The following is a 23,324-nucleotide window of genomic DNA, read 5'->3' on the forward strand; positions in this document are numbered from 1 at the left end:
TTCTACTGTTTTTCGGGATTTAATCAATCTGTGCGCTGAATTAAGTATCAAATGGAGGAAACTTCCAGGCACGAGAATGGGTAACGCAGATAAGTAATTTAATCGTTTCTCAATCACTGATGGTGATGGAGTGTCCTTATTACTTTTAACCTTATCGAACTGATTAGACGAAATCTGATGAAAATGTGCTAAACGTTGATGCTTCGAATCGATTATTTTTCTATTGCAATCGTCTTGACATCACAAAAACTATTTTCTATAACACATATTAAAAAAGCAACCATCATGACATCCCTAGCAATCTTATTGGCACCGTCAAGATGGCGTGAACTGTATAAAACCCTATCGGCAACCATCAGGCTCTTAAGTACTGAACAGTTTACATAAGCGATGTGAATCTAAAAATATATAAGTTCAACTTACCGGTTTCACTACCTTGGAGATGAAATAGGTCTTGAGACCCGCTATCCGCAGTGCTTCCTCTCGTTTCTCACCGTAGGCCGCCTCCACCTCAAACTCTCCGTTCAGGAAGCTCAAGGTTTTCTCAGACAGGTGAACTCGACTAGACGAAATATCCAGCATCGCGCGTTGCCCCACAATGAACGAGTTAATGAGAATTGGAAGAGAAAAAGGTTCACAGGTGGAATGAAAGCGGCTTTAGCTTTATAATGCCTTAATTTTGTTTTTTACCGAGCTCATTAAATACCTACCCAGCCTTCCCGCTCGACTCCATCTTATTGGCCAGCTCGACATCCTTCGAATATACATCAAACTGCCACTGGCGCTGACCGAGGATCCCCGCCAGAACGGCTCCCGTGTGGATTCCCACCCGCATATCGACCGGAGAGTTGGTCTTCTGTTGAACATATCTGGTTGAAAAAGTGGAAGAAAAAGAATTGGTTGCCATGCTGTGTATAGCTTCTAATTAACAGCAATCGGTGCCTCCCACGCGCCGGTCGCTGCCCGTGTGGATTCTATGATATCTTTCGGTGGTGGTGTTGCCCCCGGGCTAAAAACAAATCCAATTATACTCACTTGATGGCTTTCACCATGGACAGTCCCATGTGAACGCAGAGAACGGCGTGGTCCGGACGTTCCACGGGGGCGCCACTGATACAGTAGTAGCAGTCGCCCAGAATTTTTATCCTTAGTTGCTGGTATTTCTGCAAATAAGTAGACGAATTTTAACGATCAAGTTACCATGTGTGTGTGTGCGAGAGTGCGTATTTTTATACAAGCTACACCGGCTGGACTATTCGTGTGTCGGAGTGCGAACAGGGTACATGAATCACGAGACTCTCTTCTTGTACCGCTGTTTGCTGTCCCCATAGGATGGCATCAAAGTTTTACTTCGTGAGAAAGCTGATTATGCTCTTTGCACCTCATCGTTTTTCTCTCGAATTTGCCTCAATTAGCCCGAAGCCTCCCTTGAGCCATTAAATTCCTCGTTCTATCCATCCATTCAGGCTTGCTTTCCTAGCTGGGTTTCTTAATCCCCCTGCGTATGTGAGCCGTTTAGCTCCCAGCTTTGTCACGATCAACTCGGTTTGTCCTTGCTGGTGACTCTACCCTAATACGATGGAAAGTTCCTCGATGACGGATTCCCGATTCCCGTTTTCGTGAGCTAATTAGCAACTAGCGATCAACTCAGAAAGGGGCTAGGGGACAAAAGCCTCCCTCCCAGAAATTTTTCAAAAAAAAATTGGAGAATTTTTTTTTATTTTTACGACTTTTAACAAACTTGTATCTCGTTTGAACAAATTGATGAGATATTGTTGAAGAAGATTGCTATTTACAACCACTCAATACTATGGTCACGTTATCCAGTATGCTGTTTTTGCCCGAACCAGAGCGAAGCGAACGAGAACATAGTTACTTTTGTATTGTACGCCTTGTCAAAAAAACCAATAAACACACTTAATATTTTTTCCTGCCGTGGTGATCTAATTCTTGAATGAGTGAGTCGCAGAAGCCATAAATTGTGCGTATTTTCGCATAAACAAAGAGAATTTCGTGAAGCTGAAAATTAAGTTTAAGCTTACAAAGTTCTTAGGTGTATGAATACCACTATTTCTAGAGAAAATTTTCAATAGGACGTAAGTAACATTGAGAGCCTCTCTTTGTTTACTTTCTCTTTCGTTTATTACGACATCATTACAACACTTTGTACTAATTTTCCAGTACATATCGAAAGCCGACGGTTTTTACTACAATGTTATGCAAAGAGTAGAGTAGTGAATGTTGAAATGGCCGAGTAATGAACAGAAGAGAAAGACCTCAAAGAGAATCTCTCATTGTTACTTACGTCCTATTGAAAATTTTCTCTAGATTTAATGGCTCAGTTACTATCCCATTGGAAACGATACAACGATACTCCGACTGAGTGTTCCGCGGTGGCGGAATTTCTCCCGATAACGATACCCATTTTTTGGGCGGTGTTAGGATTTCTCTCGGCACCGATGTTCGTCTAGTGAGCCAATTAGCTCCGGCGCTGGATCTAGTCTACTCAACGGGCATACCGGTAAGTGTCAAGGTCTGTCACCAATTTTCACTATAAGTAACCTTTAAAATATTCTTAGACGATAACTTTTTCAAAAGGAACTTAGAGAATTTAGAACAATAGGCACATTTTTCATAATCATATTAAATTTTTCAACATATCTTCGGTGGGTGTTTGTCTCCAAAACACCGGGTGGCCACTGTTACTTAGTAATCTCTAACTAATTGAATGTCGCCAAATAGTAAAAAAATATCTCAAAAGTACGTATATCAGAACAACAATCTGTACGGCGTTTTGCGTCAACGTTGCAGTAAATGTTTATCACTCATATGAGTAAATCAGTCCCGACACACAACTTTTCCGGGTAAATAAATACGCCGGAGAATGAAGTAATGAGTTTATCACGGTATCCTCATCAAAAAGTTGACAAAACAAGTCCATCCTACTTCGCTGTCGGTTTTATTCGAAATGGAGTGTCTATTTTGACACTTGTTTATTACCTTGAAAATAAAAAAATATTATCTTCTTTCGGTGAGAAGGGAATAATCAATTAAATTTTATCGGAAAAAATTTTCTCACACAAAGCCGGACGGAGAATTTTGTGACTCATTTTATCCCGGAAAAGTTGGACATCGGATAAGCTCCTTTTCGGGTAAGTGAGTGAGAATTGCAATGCTTGGAAGTAATTAAATAAATGTCTGTAGCACCAAGTAAAAACGAAATCACTGTATATACTATCAATAATGTTTTGCTTTGGTGAGATGGGGTAATCGCTTGTTTATAATGTGTCTCATTATCTAAAAATTTTTCAAAATCAACTGAAAGGAACGTGGCTTAAAATAATATTTAATTTACCTCCGCTAGACGATCGAAGCGCGCGAAAAGTTCATTTAAAATTTTCACCAAATCCTGCGCCGAATATGTGGACGAGATGGCGGTGAAGCCGACAATGTCTGCATACAGAATGCTGTAAAATAGAAACACAAGTGCAAGGTTAGTTATCTATACTCTGAAAATTGTTGCTCGAAGGAAGGATAAATTATGGTTCTATATAAAAAAGCTTTTGTCACTTTTCCTTCCTAGCGACACAGATAGGGGTACTAGTTTGATGACTTTATTTAATGGAAAAACAAACTTTATAAGTTCGCCTAGCAGAGTGACAGAGCACTCGTATATGCTTGCTTCGCTTGATAATGGAGCAGCTGAAATTGGCTAAGAGCCTCGTTTCAAAACTGGTGCATTTTACTGCATAATCAATAATGCATTTAGCTTAATACACAATTAGGAAAAATCGTGTGAATTTAGGTGCTCTGAACCTGACATATACGAACATCAAAAATGAGTTAGTACAACAAAGGACCAACAAGATTTTGAACATCAGAAACAAGGCACTTTTTCTAAATGTTGATGTCATTATTGTTGACAAGTTGAATTTTATGTCGTTTCACAGCTTCGTTGATCAAAATTAAATGAAAAGCGGTAATAATTCGAGTTGTACAATTCGTGGTTCATGCGTCAGCGTTATATTCCATTTTCTAATGTGACACCGTGTATTACATGCAAAATTTTTCCATTAGCACACTATAAATGACTGGACAAATCTTTCACTTTTTACAGGTTCGATAGACAGACGAAGTTCTTTCGAACTGGCATACTTCGTAAGGACCTTGATAAATTCCGAAATGTCTCATTTGTCCGTCTCTCCCGGAAACAGCAACCGAATTGTGAGAATTTCACTCATCTTCCTCGCGGTGTTGCTTCCGCACCTTATATGTACTAATGGTTAGACTAGACCCGTACATCCTATTTTCTTCCAAAGTTTTAATTTCCGCAAGGTTCTACTCTATCGATTATATTGGCTATTTTCGGAAAATTTAATATTAAGGGAAACGAAAGCAATGAAATATAAAGAAATATATAGTTATTCTAGAGCGAATCAGTTATAAAATTAGAACGAAAAAATTGGACTAGGCAGGTTCATATGGACATGAACGAAAGGAAATTCACATTTCCTTCCGATCATGTCCATATGAGCCTGCCTAGTCATAGTTTTCCATTCTAAGTTTATAGCTGATTTACTCTAGCATACCTATCCGTCTTTCAATTTCATTGCTTTCGATTCTCTTAGCCTTAAATTTGTCGAAACAAGCCAACAAAATCGATACAGTACATCCTATTTTCGCACTATTCTTATTGTCACCACAACTGTTTGAAGTCGTTGGTTAGATTATCTTCTGCCATCTTCGTTCGACGCATTGGCTCAAATAGTGGGGTAATCTCGTTAATATTACCAAAGATAGGCCCATTACATTACATTCTCTTAAGGTTGGACAGAGAATGCGCAAAATCCGCAAACGAAAAAAGCAGTTTTTTTCCACACCGTATGTCAGATCTTCATAAAAATCAATCAGCGTATGTAGAATGTTGTTACAGTACTGCTGATTGATTTTTATGAAGATCTGACATACGGTGTGGAATAAAACTTTCGTTTGCGAATTTTACCCTTTCTCTGTCCAACCTTAATTCATGGACCTTAAATACATCCTGCGATTTATATACCTTTCGTATAATAATAAGAGTGGAATTGATCGCTTTATTACATGCTATTGAATGTTTCCGGTTTCATAGAACATAATATAAACAAACATATTGGAAATGGAAACCGTTCCAGTTACTTTTAGCAGAAGCACTTTCTCGGAGTTTCATTGGCAAAATACTAACATTTCACGGACAAGGTAAACAAGTTGTAATCATAACAGCATACCTTCAGGCGATGTATCTGTACTCACAAATAGTATTCTATGTTCTCAGTATTTCTCATCCTTTTTTGTGTCAACCACCCTTCTTTCACACATGTTGTAGTTAGTCCTTCCATCCAAGTTCCGATGGTAATATAGGGTAGTTCAGCACAGTTACTCTCTGTCCTTTTATAATCATACCACAATAATTGTTGCTTCGCTGTTGAGGAATTCCACGAAGATCCGTTCGAAAATCATTAAAATTTTGACCGACCATCTTAGATTCCGATGAAACTTTGCACGTTTCACCGTCATGGAAGACTAAATATTTTCCACAGGTAATAAGATTATTTTGAATCAAGAGCAACTTTTCAAAAGGGCGTAAACGTTTCTACATCTATGAATTTCAAAAAAAAAATTTGTTCGATTACTATATTTTATACAGCAAAACTATCTAAGAACGAGTTACAGGGAATGAATATTTCTGTCTGAAAAAATATACACTGAAAAAAATGTTGTCATTTTTCAAAAAAACAAAAATTTATGATAAAAATTTAAATTGCGAAAAAACCCATTTTTTAAAATTTTTTATATTTTGTTACCAAAAACCTAAAGAGAAAAGAAACATTTTGAATGTGATTGCATGATGGAGAAAAAACCGGTAAAAAAAATTCTAACAATAACTTCGTACATGTTTTTAAATTTCATACTAATTGACATATAAAATTGTAATTTTATTACAGAATATAATTCTAAGCACCATATAAAATCAAAATTCATTTACTAAAAATCTTCCAAAATGCGATAGATTTCGAGATATTTGAAATGTTGCTCCTTCAAAAACAATTAATTCGTGTAATTATGCTCTTTTCAAAAGTTATTCGCGTTACTCATCATAAAATGTCAAAAATTTAATGTTTCTCGTTTTAAAGTCGTAAAAGTAACTTTTTTAGTGTAATTGGATCATGGAGAAGCTTTCAATAAAAAAGTTTTCCTAACAACAACTTTTGACATATTTTTATAATTCTTACTATTTGCAGTCAAAAATACAATTTTCTTTTTGAATATGATTCTAAACGCCATTTTAAATCGAAATGCTCTTAACAAAAATTTTCTAAAATGTAGTAGTTCTCGAAATATTTTAACTTTTGTTTTAACAACACAATTATTTTGTTTTATTACGACCTTTCGTTTCTCCATCAACTATAATAGGTTTTTCAAAAGGTCCGTAAACTTTCCTGCATCTTTCTCTTTGACATCTAGGTGATATTGTGAAACATTTGAAAGTTACACGAAAACAACCAAAATATGATTCAACTATATAGTTTATTCATCAAACCCTATGGTTGAAATATATTTTGGTTGCTTTCATGTAACTTTCAAATGGTTTACAATATCGCCTTCATGTCAAAGAGAAGTTGCAGGAAAGTTTACGGACCTTTTGAAAAACCTATTATTTTTGATGGAAAAATGCGACTAAATTATGAAAAGGTCGTAATAAAACAAAATAATTGTGTTGTTAAAACAAAAGTTAAAATATCTCGAGAACTGCTACATTTTAGAAAATTTTTGTTAAGAGCATTTCGATTTAGAATGGCGTTTAGAATCATATTCAAAAAGAAAATTGTATTTTTGACTGCAAATAGTAAGAATTATAAAAAATATGTCAAAAGTTGTTGTTAGGAAAACTTTTTTATTGAAAGCTTCTCCATGATCCAAATACACTAAAAAGTTGCTTTTACGTCTTTAAAACGATTAACATTAAATTTTTCACATTTTATGATGGGGTTACGCGAATAACTTTTAAAAAGAGCATAATTACACGAATTAATTGTTTTGAAGGAGCAAAACTTCAAATATCTCGAAAACTATCGCATTTTGGAAGATTTTTGTTAAATGCATTTTGATTTTAAATGGTGCTTAGAATTATATTCTGTAATAAAATTACAATTTTGTATGTCAATTAATATGAAATTTAAAAACATGTACGAAGTTATTGTTAGAAAAACTTTTTTGCCGATTTTTTCTCCATCATGCAATCACATTCAAAATGTTTCTTTTCTCTTTAGGTTTTTGGTAACAAAATATAAAAAATTTAAAAAATGGGTTTTTTCGCCATTTAAATTTTTATCATAAATTTTTGTTTTTTTGAAAAATAACACAACATTTTTTTCAGTGTATATTTTTGACATACAGAAGTATTCATTCCCTGTAACTTGTTCTCAGAGAGTTTTGCTGTATAAAATACAGTAATCGACCAAAAAATGAATTCATACACGTAGAAACGTTTACGCCCTTTTGAAAAATTGCTCTTGTATCAAAATGTTCCAATTGCCAGAGAATATCATGGAGATTCATACAGTGAACACACTTGCAAAGTTTCGTTCGAATCGACGATGGTCATATTTTGCGGTCGGCCGGTTTCTCATGGAATCCCTCTGTTGGTACTACCAGTTCATTTTGAGATACATGTGGCGCATGGAACTCATAATGTGCCACCTGGTTACAGTTCTGGTAAGTAGTAATCTGATCAAGGTAGATGCACAGCGTTATTTGGTTACAGTTAATGTTTTACTATTTGGGCTTAAAAAATAGATAGGAAGGGATGGGTTTGGCAAGCAACACGAACGCCGCCGGGACAGGGAATTCTCCAAGTTTCTTTCGTAATGGATTTCATTGCTTCGTATTTCGACGTGAAGTTTTTAATGTATCCTAGAAATCTGCCTCAGCTAGACTTTAAACGTGATCAGTACACAATCACAGACAGTTAACGACGGTAACTCGAGACTGTAGCATTTCACACCCTTGTCTTGAGCAATGTCCCAATGTTAGCGTACTACATCAATCCTGAACGCTTTATGCTCTTGTTTCTCAAACTCAGCCCTGAGCTTGGCGATGTATTTTACTGGCGTAATAGTGGAGGAACCCGTTCTATGATGATCTCGCTACTTTCGTTTTCATCTGACAGCAGCGAGTACTGGTCGCTATTCAGAAGACGACGTGTCATTCATAAATGCGTCCAGCTACCTGCGACGCTTCTTCTTCTTCTTCGTGCCATCAACCTATTCCGTGGAACGACCACGCCCCACGGTATACCTTGATAGTATGTACCCTCGATAGTACGTACATTTTGCCTCGATAGAACGTGCACACTCAGAGCAGCTCTGAAAACTCCAACAAAGTATTCAAAACTTTAGATACGCGATAAATGCCTCATGAACATCTATCATATATGAAGGTATCATACAATCGCTGCAGGCGTCCTTCGAGTTTCAAGAATGTCCTACAAATTACGGGAGCTTGCTAAATGACAGAGAGATCCTTAGAATTGTGTGCATAAAATTTGGATGATAAATTCCATACATTTCAATTGCATTGTACTAAATAAAATGTTTTGTATTGAATTCAACATCAAAACAATAGCATGATGCAGGATCGTACTACTAACAGTGCGAAAAAAACGTAACTAAGCGAGCATGATCAAATAAAGTATTCGACATATTGCTGTGTTGGATTAGCTCGCAGCATAGTGGGACCCATTTTGTAGGAAAAAATATCTACAATGATATTTCGGACAAGAATTGTTAAGGCTACCGCGCCGGGAAGGCAAAGTGGTGATTATCGGCATCATAGATAACTACAACATTTTACATTTTTGGCCTCAAAATTAGTATTTGATTTACATGATTGCTCCCATAATTCGATAAATTGTACTTTTTTATTACACCCTAGGGGAGAGGGCTGGGTTGTGAACCATCGAAACTTTTTTTTTTTGATTGACCAGTATCGTCATCTGTGTAAATTTGTATACTGTCATGAGTCGGTTTTTGTCCTAATATAGAAGCGAATAGTCCTATTGTGTGTGCCAGCTGCAGCCATTGTATTGACAATTGATCGTTTATTTGATTGGTTGTATCCAAATGGCTGAATTTATCCTGGATAGGCGAGTGTTATGCACATCTGTAGAGTGTGCTCATTCTATTTTTCAATCCAATATTTCTATATGTCGTATTGAGATTGTAAGTCTTGTTGTTTTTGACGTTTCCAAAAGTTATGGCTGGGTTGTGAATCATATCGGTGTATGAGCTATAAACCATTCGTTTATCATGCTAGATTTGCACCGGAATTGTCAAATACAAATTGGTTTAAACCAAATCTGTGCATGAAGGGCACATAGAGTAGACGGGCCCTTATTCATCTCATTAGTATAGAGACACTATTTCGTTGATTTGGATTGCACTTAAACAGGGCCGGCGGAATACGTGGGTAGTACTACCCACTCGAAAATAACCGAGAGGGGACATACCCACTCGGAAGTTTCGAATAAACCAAAACTTGAAATTAATCACCTATGCATCTCGCACACAAAATGTATGCTTCTAAAATTCTTGATGTACAACACAGAAAAAAATATTTTGTGATTTTAAATTTATTTTCATGCACATATTTGGAGCATGAATATAAATGTAAAACTAAGTTCCACCACAAATCCACACGACTTGTCGTGCTTTCTTCAACGAATTTTACTATAATTTTACACGTGGATTGAAAATTACACTTTCATTAAACGCACTTCAATGTATTTTTACACGCATATTGCTGTAAAATGAATGACATGTAATATTATACGAATGAAAGTGTAAAATTGTATGCTTTTTGATGCTCCAATTGAGTACAATGATTTTAACGTAATTTTCAGTCAAGGTTATGATTCAATCTGTGTATATTTACATGCGTATTGATTTACATGTCGCTTAAATTTCATTATTTTTTTGTGTGAACAATTTTATTTTTTATTGAGATGCATTTTAAATTTCTTTACATTTTATATTTCTTGAAAATATGGGATAATAATTAGGATTTGTTGGAAATTTGGATTTTTTTTATAATACAATACATTTTGACACATCTACATCTTAAAACAAAGAAAGCAATCTAAAAAAATATATTGCAATTTTATTCAGACTAAAGGATGCTGTTAGAAATATTTTTAAAGATTAGATGTACAATTTATTTTTTAACAAGAATTATTATTTGATTAATAATTGAAATAAGGGGAAACACTCTTGGAAGGCAAAAGATATATATATATATATATATATATATATATATATATATATATATATATATATATATATATATATATATATATATATATATATATATATATATATATATATATATATATATATATATATATATATATATATATATATATATATATATATATATATATATATATATATATATATATATATATATATATATATATATATATATATATATATATATATATATATATATATATATATATATATATATATATATATATATATATATATATATATATATATATATATATATATATATATATATATATATATATATATATATATATATATATATATATATATATATATATACAAGAGGGATTGATTCCAACAAGGGAAAAGACAAAAATTAAACTTGTAGCTTTTTGGCAAACGGAAGATCACTGTCAGGGCATCATGAGTCGTGGATCCGCTGGGAACTCTTTTGGAACCAGATTTCCAGGTAGCTGTTAGTATATCAACCAAATGGGTAGAGATGACTATATTTGGATATCAATCGTGTTTCAAAATATGTATATGTGAGACATATAGTGAGATCTAGGACAGCCAGCATATCTCGGGCTAGAATGAGGCCGAAGAGATTCGTTTAACGGCGATCTGGCGCTGGCGCACTAGGCGCACGACCACACCACATGTTTAATGTCGCTATAACCGTCACCATAAGTGCAGATACCGTTCTCCACGACCGCAATACATCAATACATGCTCATTCAATACAATACATGCTCAGTCAATGTATTATGACTGGACATTACCCGAGATATCACCCGAATAAAGTCACTACTCTTGTCCATTCTCTTGAACCAAGGCTTTTTGATCCCTTTGGAATTCCTACACTTCCATTGTTCCACAAAATTTCCCAATGCGTCCTCTTACAAGAAATTTTGAAAAACTCGATGAAGCTAAGCGATCTTTCGTAAATATCACCTTCTAATGCCTATGTGTACGTACTCTCATTACCCAGAATGGAGCAATGTGAAAGAATTCAAAATAAGGTAATCTGGCATGACTTTTCAGATAAAGCACTCAGGAACTTCCTTGTTCCCAAAAAATACAAGAAGGTGTTTTAATGCTACATCGAACGAAGAGCCTGCTTGGAACTGTAACGATGTGGACACGGTCGTTGATAGGTAAATAAAAAGCCATCAGTTTTATACAGCATTATTATTTCAATGCGAAAGTCTACTGTTTGAACGTCTAGATGGAATGTTGTTGTCGCCGAAAAAGGATTCTTGGTTCCGTGTACTCCGATCGAAGGTTGAATCGAATACAATGTAAGGCCTAGCCACCAGACGAAACATGGTTTATCTCGTTAATTCGTCGACAAACCGGTGCCAATCACCGCGTTTTTAGCTTTCATTCAGTTTTTCATTTGCGTTTCTAACGGCATTTTCGATCTTTTCGCCTACAATTCTGAGCACTCTGTGTTCACCACGGAGTGGGAGACCGTCCACTGTTGTTCGTGCCGAGTACTCGTTTCGTCTGATTTTGTGACACACTAATTGAGGTAGAGTTCAACGATAAATCTAACACATTTAGCCGCAGTGATGGAGTAGCAATTCGTGTCATTTCCATCGTATTCAAGATTGAAATTGTCGCGAATATCATGCAGTATGATAGATCGGTTATCATCGTTAAGACAATCTCATGGCATACCGTGTGAGTTACAATCTGAGGGACGATATATATGGAAACAATGTCGATAAGTCTGCTTGCAATTCGGACTTAGAAGCGACAACTTTAATACCTGCTACCGAGCAAAGGTTAATTCGATTGAAATAATTTCGCATGTTGATCTCCAAAAACACTCCTCCATAATGTTTTCTCGGCCCCGGGCGTGAAAGATCTACGTCTGAAGGGACACTTGGGATTTTCAATGTTCCATATGGAAGTCCCTGGAAGTTTCTAAGATTTCCGAGACCAAGAGCCACTTACTTCGGTTTTGTAACAGAACCTGTCAAGGGACACTCTCAGGAGGAGAAGAAATGATGTTTCACGTTCCGGAAATGTATAAGCTCATCAGAAGATGTTCCCTCAATGGTACTATCAGACCCTCGCTCTATAGCGAAAAAGGGAGCGTAGAAATTAGTCGTGGCCAGTGGCGTAGCTTTCCTTAGCATTTTCTCGGGGCGTTCCTGAAAAGAATGCTTCAATTATTGACCGCATAATTTATATGCAGGATATGTCGAGAGTTCATGCGGAGTCTCCTCACAGCAGGAAAATTTTTCATGACTTTCTCCGCATTTTCTATCGTGCCTTATTTCTACAAAGCTAGTATGGAGCTGTATGGCACAATTGTTTACAATGACGGTGAGCCCCGTTCAAAAGAACAAAATTTGGAGGAGCTAAACCGGTGAAAGGCTCGGAATGAGGCTGATTGAAAATAAGTTGTTTTCTCATACTCCTCATTTTTTTCTGAATGTAATTTCTTGCAAACCAGAATTTTCACTGACTAAAGCAAAGGGTTCTGGAAGAATTTAACCCCGTACTTCGTAAAAAAGGCCCTTGTTGGAGACTACACCATCAATCTCTACTTCCCAGGCGGGTACGTAAACAAAATGCTTCTTTGTATACGGCCTAGTGTTATTTAGTTTGATCACGCAATATATCGATGATGTTAAATAATTTATCTTCGGTTCGAAAGTACACTATCCAGAGGTCGGTTGTATTAGATGAGTATAATATTTATATCAAAAAGAGACTTACCGGCATATTTTAGATTTTTTTTGGTGGTATCCAATGGAAAAACAGATCGAAATGGTGAGTTAAACGAAATCAATTATGTGAAAAAGTCTCCCCAGAGGCAGGATTCGAACTTGAAACCCTTGGGACTCCGGCCCAGTGCATAAACTCTTATGTGGGCATTATTTTTGCCATCGGAGATATATTCAAATCGACCTCCATTGAGCCAGAAAGGATATCAGCCGTCGGAGATACCTTCCCATTAGTCAACACTATCATGCGGGTTTCAGTACCCGCAAACAAATGTTTCATCGGAGCGAACGGAAAATTAATGCAACTAAAATTAGAAGAATGGAGTAATTAGGGCTTAGATGTGGAAATTTGTAATGTCAGTGATCAACAAACACATTTTCGCTGAGCCGTCGGTCATACAGCCCATTAACAAAGGATGTTTCCAAAGAACCCACAGCTATTATCCAGAAATTTTCATTCTCACTTACACACCATGCCGGAACTTTTGTCACTACGGGTAGAAATCACTTCGAATCTTTCTACCCACTCAGAAAAAAGCGTTCCGCCGGCCCTGCACTTAAATTCCATATTGGCAGGCCAGTCAAAAAATGTCGACATCGCAATGTCTTTTCGACATACATACAACTATGAGTCTTTGACTTCATTTTCTCCGAATTTTATCAGGATTTGTCGGATAGTTCAGAGCCCAGCCACTTTCTTGAAACAGCCAAACCTCACGTCCTCCAGAAATTGAGCGTAGATCAAAACGCAAATCGGTCTAAATAAAAAGGTTGCGTCTTTTATTCAGCTATACAACAGTATGGTGGATTCATCGATGACTTCTGTATTCTGTAAAGAGTTACAGTTTAAAAACAAAGCCACGGATTACAACCCAGTCCTCTCTCCTACACAAAAAAACTGATTCTGCTTTTTAGGCAGCCGGTTTCTTCATGAAAAATGAAAAAAAAATCAAGAGTCTTCTGAGAATTTCTTCTATTTTCAAGAATTTTTTTTAAGAAATTCAGGATAGTATTAGCACTATCCTGAATTTATTAAAAAAAAATCTTGAAGATAAAAGAAATTCTCGGAAGACTCTTGATTTATTATTTGATACAGAGATCCCTTGAAATTCAAAAAAGTAGTTCAAAAATCCTAATAATTTAATAAAAATCCGCAAGGTGCTGCCAAATTTGGAGGATTTATCAGAAACTCACGGAGATCCTAAAAATTCAGCGCCATTTCATTGCTTTCGGTTTTTTTTTCGAATTTAAGAGATTTTCTACGAACTTCCGAAAATTTCTACAATCGCCAAGGAACTGTACAAGAGCAAGGAAATGTTTTCCATGTAATTTTAACCGTGCTGGATGATGGAGCTTTTCAGGATAATAAATATTATTTTTGAAAAGATTCACTCAATATTAAAAATTTACAAGTAATATTTTAAAATATCTTTTTGTGATTCAATAGTATGTACGTCTCGATAGTAGGATTCACTAGCTCTATCCCTGCTTTTGAACCAATTTCGAACCAGCTCGTGATCGGATAAAACTGACATCAACCGGCGTTTGACTTGAAAACTCAGTTTGTTTATCCTTTCCGTTTAGGCGGGAAATAAGCGACAACAGAATAACAGTTTTTAGTTGTATGTGAAATCCCCTTCCCCACTCCTCTCCGGCACAATGAAGTTGCCAATGCAAAAATAGATGACATGCCCTATGCCCTGCCTGGGTTTTGTATTTGTATTTCAATTTATCATCTGACACGTAGTCTTAATGAATATGTTAAAATATCAAAACTTAAACTTAGATTAATCTAGAGCTACCAATTCTATTAGCAAACCGACTAGAATTTTCTCCAAAATCGAGCAAATTCTCTACTAAAGCGAATATGCGGATGCGAGATGTGAGCGGTTCATTGTATCCGAATGATGTTCTGTGAAATCTTGGATGCAACATCGTTGTACTACGAGACGATCTGGATGGTGTTCGAAAGTCCATTAATGACAATAGATGCGGTGCGTCAATTTCTCCATTCAGCAACTTTCCAACGAATAATGCTTGTTGGGTCTTCCATGGGACCGAGATTACTACCTTGAGGAACTCCAGACGCGTTGGAAAATGCAGTCGAAAAACAGGAGCCCACCTTTACACGTAATACTCTGCCAGTTAAATACGAGTTCAGCCAAGCCACCAATTGTACCGAAGCTCCGAGGCGCGACAGTTTGCAAAGAAGTATTCGATGGTCGATTTTGTCAAAAGCAGCTTTCAAGTCAGTGTAAATTGCGTCAATCTGAGATCTGTGTGATGCATGTCGAGGTGAAACATGAAACCATGTTATGTATTGACGCTAGTACGTTCACCGGGAATGAAAAATTCGAAAGGGGTATTCAAGAAATTTAAATTATCAACTCTTTGATCCACACATTTTCAAAAAATTAAGTTATGAACAAAATATTGGACATTGAGCAAAATATATATTTTTTTCTTCGAAAAATTGTCTTTAATCGCATCAAAAATTAATAAAGGCATACTTATAATAAAAAAAATTCAAAAAGATGGGTCAAGCATTAGATACATTAACAAGATGTTAAACAAAAAAAAGTAAGAGGGTCGCCTGAGCGGTTCTTGAGATATCCATGATACCGACTTTGAAGAGGTTTCGAGAAAAAAAACATGATTAAAGCATGACATGTCACAAGTGTTTAAATCAATATTTATTTATATTTCCAACTTCAGGAGAGAGGCCCAGTTAGTGCAGTTTTAAAAATGTATTCCTGAAATTTTAATATTTTAATATAGATAAAAATAAACTACTCGATTTTTTAGCAAAAGGTCGTTTTAAAAGCGTTATGGTTGATAAACAACAAGGGTATGAAGGGGTTCAAAGTCTGTTTTGTTTACTCACTAATAGGAATGTTCAATTGATTGATATTAAATTTTCTTGGAAGAAACAATTGATTGTCAATCCTACTGGAAAAGACTAACCACCACCAGGGTTGCCAAAATTAAATCTGTATTTTTGTTCTAAAAAATCTTTTCATCTGTATTTACTCTTCGAAAAATCTGTGTCGATATCTATATCGAATCAGTTGAGTCGTTTAACCTTTTGCTGGATTATCTATCGAAAATATTAATTCTTGTGGTTTAAATTAATCAAGCAAGCACCTGTTTACATTTTCATAAAAAAACGCTACACACGTCGTTCTGATATTTTACATCCAAAAACTTTATCGATGTGCACAATGGAAAAATAATTTTCTTCTTCATTTAATGACTTTTGTTGATATATAATGTTATATAAATTAAGTCGACCAATGTAGCTGTCGAATTCTCGGAAGAAAAATTGAGAATTAACCAAGTCACAGAGCATTTTAATTAACGTTTCTGGAAGTAGACTTCAACCAGGCGTTTGCTGGGTGTTAACCTGAGTGTATTACAAACCTTTACCTTTCAGAGTGAGCGACCAATCTCAAAAGTGAAGATATATTTTAATATAGAGGGCTAAGCTGAGAGAGACAGAGCGGAAGTATTACTGAAACTAAAAAAAATATTTCTAAAAATAGTTTTTGTAACATCATTTCTCATTTCTCAAATCTGTATATCTGTACAAACACGGAAAAATCTGTATATCTGTACATACAGATTCTTGGTCTAAAAATGGCTGAAAAATCTGTATAAATACAGATTATTCTGTATTTTTGGTAACCCTGACCACCACCAGCCATAACTGGTCTACTGTAGTTCTACGAAAAATCATCCTATGTACATATGTAGGGAAAGGGAATCCCATATAATATGGGACAGTTATGCGTATAGCGGAAGTCTAGCTGAACAATAAAACAAACAAATTTCACTCTGAAAGGAGATGGGTTGGATAAGATTGTCGATGATAACCAACATCGACAATCTTTCGCATATTTTTACCATCCAAAAAAACAGAAAAACACTCTTCTTTATCGGTGCTCGAATCAGTCAGTACCGCAGTGGGAGAAAGCGTTTTGCATTACGGATAGACTATGTAAGCGCAGTTTGGTAAAAATTAGAATTGACGCTTACCTGACATTTTCGTGTCGGCTCATGTAGATTTTCTTGAACTGTTCCGAATTTGTTGAGCCAAGATCTTGCCGCATCTTGACTGCCACGTGTTCAGGAAGCACAGATAGGAGCAGACGTTCCTGCAAAGAATGATGATTGTAAGTGAGTGGTTCTATATGTAGGTAGATGTAAAGTAAAAGATTTTTTATTGCATGGTGTGCTCATCACCCCCATCGTTGTTAATGTAACACAAAACAGTGCAGATCGACAGAACGCAACTAGATGTAGATTCGAATAAATCTCTTAATTATTTCGTTCCGAGTTTTGCACATTCGAAATAATGAATGAATATTAAATAATAAATATTAATTAGGAGATGTTTATTATTGTAGTCAAACCAAAAAAAGTTGTCGAAATAACAAAAGGGTTCCCTCGTTTATTACTATTTATAAGACCCTAACCAGAGAAACATTAAACATTGTTGCACATGAGTGAACCAGAAAATCAGGACTAATTTTCTCGGATGCCACAGCGGTCAGGCTGCATATACGTACTACCCGGGAAAGCAGAGCTACAGGCAAGCATTGGGTTGGGTGAAAACCACACCTAAAAGCATAACAGCAAATTTCATTACGGCTAACAGCACTCAGCGGGACCGACACGCGAAGTCAAGCATAGTCTGGGCAGAGATTTATCCACGGGTGGTCATTAAAGGCAGAAGTGGAAAACAAAATTTATTAGATCGCAATAATTTTCTCAACAGTTCTCTCTCTCGCTAGTCTTACCGACTAATGATGTTGGAGACATGTCTATTGTATGTGTTAAAATCTTTTGTTCGCGATGGTCCGGCTTGTGGATATGGTGCACCATGGTTTACAATATTACACTATAAGTGCGGGTGTCTTCACGTCGGGATAATATCGCATCCCAATCAGGCAAAAAAACTGAAAGAATTAAACGTTTGTGTTTAATGAAACAATTACATGGTGCTTAGGATGTCTGCTAATTGATCTTCGTTATTTGGGGTTTACTTCATAAACATGTTCTCGTTAAAGGCTTTTTGAATTGAATTCTTTTCTAAAAATAAGTTTTTAAACTAAATAAACTATCTCTAAACGAGTTCCGAAAAGCGGGGTGATTTATTTTATTTATTTATTTATTTATTTCAAGTCGTCAATCAGATGTAGACCGGTTTCTTACAATAATTATTAAACTAACTTAACTCTAGTTAAAATTTTGGTTTACTTTAAACTGCTGCTTAAGTTTTGTTTTCGACATAGTGAAGTCAATGCTTTCGCAATGTTTGTTGTAAATATTCATCATTTGGTTTAAAGGGCCAAACTTGGCATAATTGGTGCGATGGCGAATTGTACAAAAGATGCTGCGGTTACGTAGTTGTCGAGAAGGAGCATAAAAATTTAGTTTCGATAAAAGTTCGATTGAATCAATACGATGTGATACAATGTCGTTTACAAATGATACCATAGAAAATTTACGACGATCTTTCAAGGTTTGAATGTCAATTAGCATGCACCGTGCTTCATAAGATGGCAAATATAGTCCAGTCCAACCTAGTTTACGAAGAGCGAACATCAAAAACTGCTTTTGTACTGATTCTATCCGGTTTGCATGTGTTGCTGAAAAAGGCGACCAAACTATACTACAATATTCTAGTGTTGAACGTACATAGGCTACATATAATGTTTTTATTGTGTAGGGATCTTGGAAATTATAGCAGAAGCGTTTAATAAAACCTAGTGTGCTGTTTGCTTTGTTAATTATTGTGTTATAATGATCTATGAATGTTATTTTGGAATCTATAATAACTCCTAGATCTCTTATTCTGTCACACTTTTCTACTTGTTGATTTCCCAATAAGATTCTATTGTTCTGTATATTATTCTTTCTATTCAATGTTATGGAATTACATTTTTTTACATTCAGTTTCAGCAGGCTTTTATTACACCATGTATAAAATATATTTACTTCGTTTTGAAATGTCTGAAAGTCTTCACCATTTCTTATTTCTAGAAATAGTTTCATATCATCAGCATATATAAGAACTTTTACATTTTTTAGAATGAAGGAAATGTCGTTAACAAATAAAATAAAGAATAGCGGGCCCAAATGAGACCCTTGAGGGACTCCTGATGTAACTTGAATTGGGATTGATTTTATCCCTTTAAATCTAACAGCTTGTTCACGATTTGTAAGATATGATTGTACCCATGTAAGAAGTCCTGGCTCAAACCCCATTTTTTCTAATTTAAAAAGTAGCATGGGTATGTCGATGCGATCAAATGCTTTGCTAAAATCTGTATAAAGAGCTTCAACGTGGTTTCCGTTATCCATTGCTGTTAATGTGTAGTTAATGAATTCGAGTAGATTTGTACTTGTAGAACGCCCTTTGAAAAAACCATGTTGCACATGGGTAATTCTGTTCTTGATTTGGTGGAATAAATTTTCATTAACAATCGCCTCGAAAATCTTGGGAATGCACGAGATGATAGCTATTCCACGATAGTTACGCACATCGGATTTTTTACCATTTTTAAAAATTGGAACTAGGAAAGAGCTTTTCCATGTTTTAGGAAAACAACCTGATTCTAGAGACATGTTAGAAAGCCAAAATAAAGGAGCGGTTCATAACAGTTTTTGCAACCGACCGAGACGGTTGTGCCTCCAGGTGGAAGGATTTGTTCTCGAGAGAGTGACGGAGTGCGAGACGCTGTATGCGTTATTGTGGGAGAGAGAGAGACCAGTTTGTTAAGTGTGAGTCGACAGTTGATACGTCGGAGGCGTGGTCAACGGCATCCTCGACAAGTGGTGTTTTGACAGCAAACCGCGGGTAGACGAATTTGCCTACCGCGGTGGCAGAGATCGACAGTGATCGTGCCTGTACACACAGAAAAAAATATAGTGTATTGGTGTCGTCGGGCAATTCTAATCGACGAGAGGGAAGCGTCACAGGTAGACCCATTTGCTCTATTTGTCTACCGCAGAAGTGGTACGACGAATAAGGAAAACAAGTGGCACTGAAAAGTGCCGCATCGACAGTGGGATTTTCGCAGCAAGCCACAGGTAGCCACATTTGTCTACCGAGGTGGTGGAAACGGAGAGAGCGCGCTTGTGGTGGTGATACCGACGAGCAGCTTAATCGGAGAGAGTTTTGAAGTGTTGCAGGTAGGACTATTTCTCTACTGAAGAAGCAACGCGACGAAGAAGAACAGCAGGTGTCACATTGTCAAACAACGGGCACCGAGTTTACAACGTAACACATGAGGTGTGTTCTACAGGTATAACAGGTATATTTTTCATTCCTTTTTGTGATAGTTTTTCTTGCTAGGTAAAATGGATGAAGAGATGGGAGAACGAGTAACAGACCCTCCCCCTAAGCCTTATGCTGAAAATGTAAATCCGACTAGAATTAAAATTTACCCAGAGTCGTCAACGGGACCATGGATTGTATTTATTAGGCGTAAAGTAAAGGCGCTAAATATTATTCAAATTTCTAAAGATTTGACTTCGCGATTCTCGGATGTAAAAGAGATCGTCAAAGTCAATAAAGATAAAATACGCATTGTCGTTGGTAGTTTCAAACAAGCCAATGCAATTGCTTCTTGCGAGCTTTTTACGCGTGAGTATAGAGCGTATATTCCTTCAAAGGAAATTGAAATTGATGGGGTCATCACAGAATCGAGTTTGACTGTTGATGACTTAGTTAAGCATGGGGTTGGTCGTTTCAAAGACACCATACTTAAAGACGTAAAAATACTTGAATGCAAGCAATTGCATTCAGTATCACACGAAGGAGATAAAAAAGTTTATCGACTGTCTGACTCATTTCGAGTGACTTTCGCTGGGTCTGCGCTGCCCAACTATGTCATTATCGATAAGATTCGTCTCCCTGTTCGCCTTTTTATCCCTCGTGTAATGAATTGCCTTAATTGCAAACAGCTTGGCCACACAGCCACTTACTGTTCCAATAAGGCACGGTGTGGCAAATGTGGGGGTTCTCATCAAGAGGATACATGTAATGAAAATTCAGAAAAATGTTTAATGTGCGGAGAAAACTCACATGAGGTCCCTGCATGCCCCATTTATAAATTGCGTGAGGATAAAATTAAACGATCCTTGAAGGAGAGGTCTAAGCGCTCCTATGCAGAAATGTTGAAAAATGCTACCCCTAAACCCATCTTCTTAGAAAACACTTACACATCTCTATTTTCGGAACAGTCTGACTCTGACGGAGCGTGCGAAGGTACATCATTTGTTTTACCCGGAAATTCCAGAAAAAGAAAACAGTCTTCTTTTCCCAAGCTGCCAAGCAAGGGCCTTAAAATTTCTCCACCAATAGATAAACTGCGCCCAAAACCGAAAAATTCCGATTCAAAACCGAAATCAATTCCGCCCGGTTTTGGGAACGTACAATCCAAACAGAACACCATTACTGGAAATAATAAAATTTCGACTTCCTCTGAGCCTCAGCCGGGGGTAGGATTATTGAAATTTTCTGAAATTGTTGATTGGATTTTTAAAGCATTCAATATTTCTGAACCACTAAAGAGTATACTTTCAGCTTTCCTCCCAACAATTAGAACATTTTTAGAGCAGCTGATTGCTCAATGGCCCATCCTTGCAGCGATTGTATCTTTCAATGGGTAATTCACCTCCTCCAATGAAAGATTCCATCACTGTTTTACAGTGGAATTGCAGAAGTATCATACCTAAAATTGATTCCTTAAAAATTTTACTGCATAATTTAAAATGCGATGCTTTTGCTCTATGTGAAACATGGCTTACCTCAAACATTAATTTCAACTTAAATGATTTCAACATTATTCGCCTAGACCGAGACACCCCGTATGGAGGAGTGCTTCTAGGAATTAAAAAGTGCTATTCTTTCTATAGAATTAACATCCCCTTGTTTGCGGGCATTGAGGCTGTAGCTGTCCAAACGAACATTAAAGGCAAAGACATGTCTATCGCTTCTATATATATACCTCCCAAAGTTCAAATTGGACAACGTCAAATTTTTGAGGTAGTGGAATCCATGGCTGCTCCGCGTCTGATACTGGGAGACTTCAACTCGCACGGAGTATTGTGGGGTTCCCTCTACAATGATAATCGATCCTCTTTGATTTACAATGTTTGTGACGAATTTAATATGACAGTTTTAAATACTGGCGAAACAACACGCATCCCCAGACCTCCTGCACGTCCAAGTGCATTAGATCTATCTCTGTGCTCGACATCACTTCGGTTAGACTGCACGTGGAAGGTTGTACCTGATCCTCACGGTAGCGATCATTTGCCAATCGTTGTTTCAATTAACAGTGAATTAGGCCTTACGAATTCAATCAATGTTCCTTATGACTTAACACGAAATATTGATTGGAAAACATACGAAACATTAATTTCCACTTCTCTTGCTTCGACAGAAGAGCTACCCCCTACCGAAGAATATGAATTCCTAGCGGGTTTAATTATTGAAGCAGCAGAACAAGCCCAAACGAAATGCAATCCAGGAATGACAATAAATAGACGGCCCCCTAATCCTTGGTGGGACAAAGAGTGCTCTGATGCATATGAAGCTAAACAAGTTGCCTACAAAGAAATTATGAAACAGAAAGGGGGTATACGTGAGAACTTTGAAAATTATTTCATTTTGCAAAACAAATTTGACAGTATACGTCGTGCCAAAAAATCTAGTTATTGGAGACACTTCGTTAATGGCTTGTCAAGAGAAACATCAATGAGTACTCTTTGGAACACAGCCAGAAGAATGAGGAATCGAAACGTGACTAATGAAAGCGAAGATTTTTCGAATCGTTGGATATTTAATTTTGCCAAGAAAATTTGTCCCGATTCTGCTCCTGCGCAGAAAATCACTCGCGATGCTCCCACAAGTAACGATTTCATAGATTCGCCTTTGACAATGATGGAATTCTCAATTGCACTCCTCTCATGCAACAATAATGCTCCGGGACTAGACAGAATTAAATTCAACTTGGTGAAGAATCTGCCTGACCTAGCAAAAAGACGCTTGTTGAATTTATTCAATAAGCTTCTTGAGCAGAACATTGTCCCGCACGACTGGAGACAAGTGAGAGTTATCGCTATTCCAAAACCGGGAAAACCAGCCTCCGATCATAACTCGTATCGACCGATTGCAATGTTATCCTGCATCAGGAAATTGTTGGAAAAAATTATCCTACGACGTCTCGACAATTGGGTTGAGGCGAAC

At 36.6% G+C, this 23,324-nt stretch overlaps 1 protein-coding gene across 9 annotated transcripts in view; it reads right to left on the minus strand.

The window, feature by feature from the left end:
• The window catches only part of LOC131685069 (adenylate cyclase type 3), a 145,020-nt gene that overhangs the window by 39,181 nt on the left and 82,515 nt on the right, over nt 1–23,324 (minus strand). For all 9 annotated transcript variants that reach the window (XM_058968486.1, XM_058968484.1, XM_058968481.1 and 6 more), the window contains 5 exons: nt 17,099–17,217; nt 3,356–3,467; nt 1,036–1,163; nt 711–869; nt 424–562 (listed from right to left, as the gene is read on the minus strand). In XM_058968486.1, coding sequence (XP_058824469.1) covers nt 424–562; nt 711–869; nt 1,036–1,163; nt 3,356–3,467; nt 17,099–17,217 — 657 coding nt within the window. The remainder of the gene's footprint in view (nt 1–423; nt 563–710; nt 870–1,035; nt 1,164–3,355; nt 3,468–17,098; nt 17,218–23,324) is intronic.

Source organism: Topomyia yanbarensis, chromosome 2 (genome assembly GCF_030247195.1).
Source record: "Topomyia yanbarensis strain Yona2022 chromosome 2, ASM3024719v1, whole genome shotgun sequence".
Classification (NCBI taxonomy): Eukaryota; Metazoa; Arthropoda; class Insecta; order Diptera; family Culicidae; genus Topomyia; species Topomyia yanbarensis.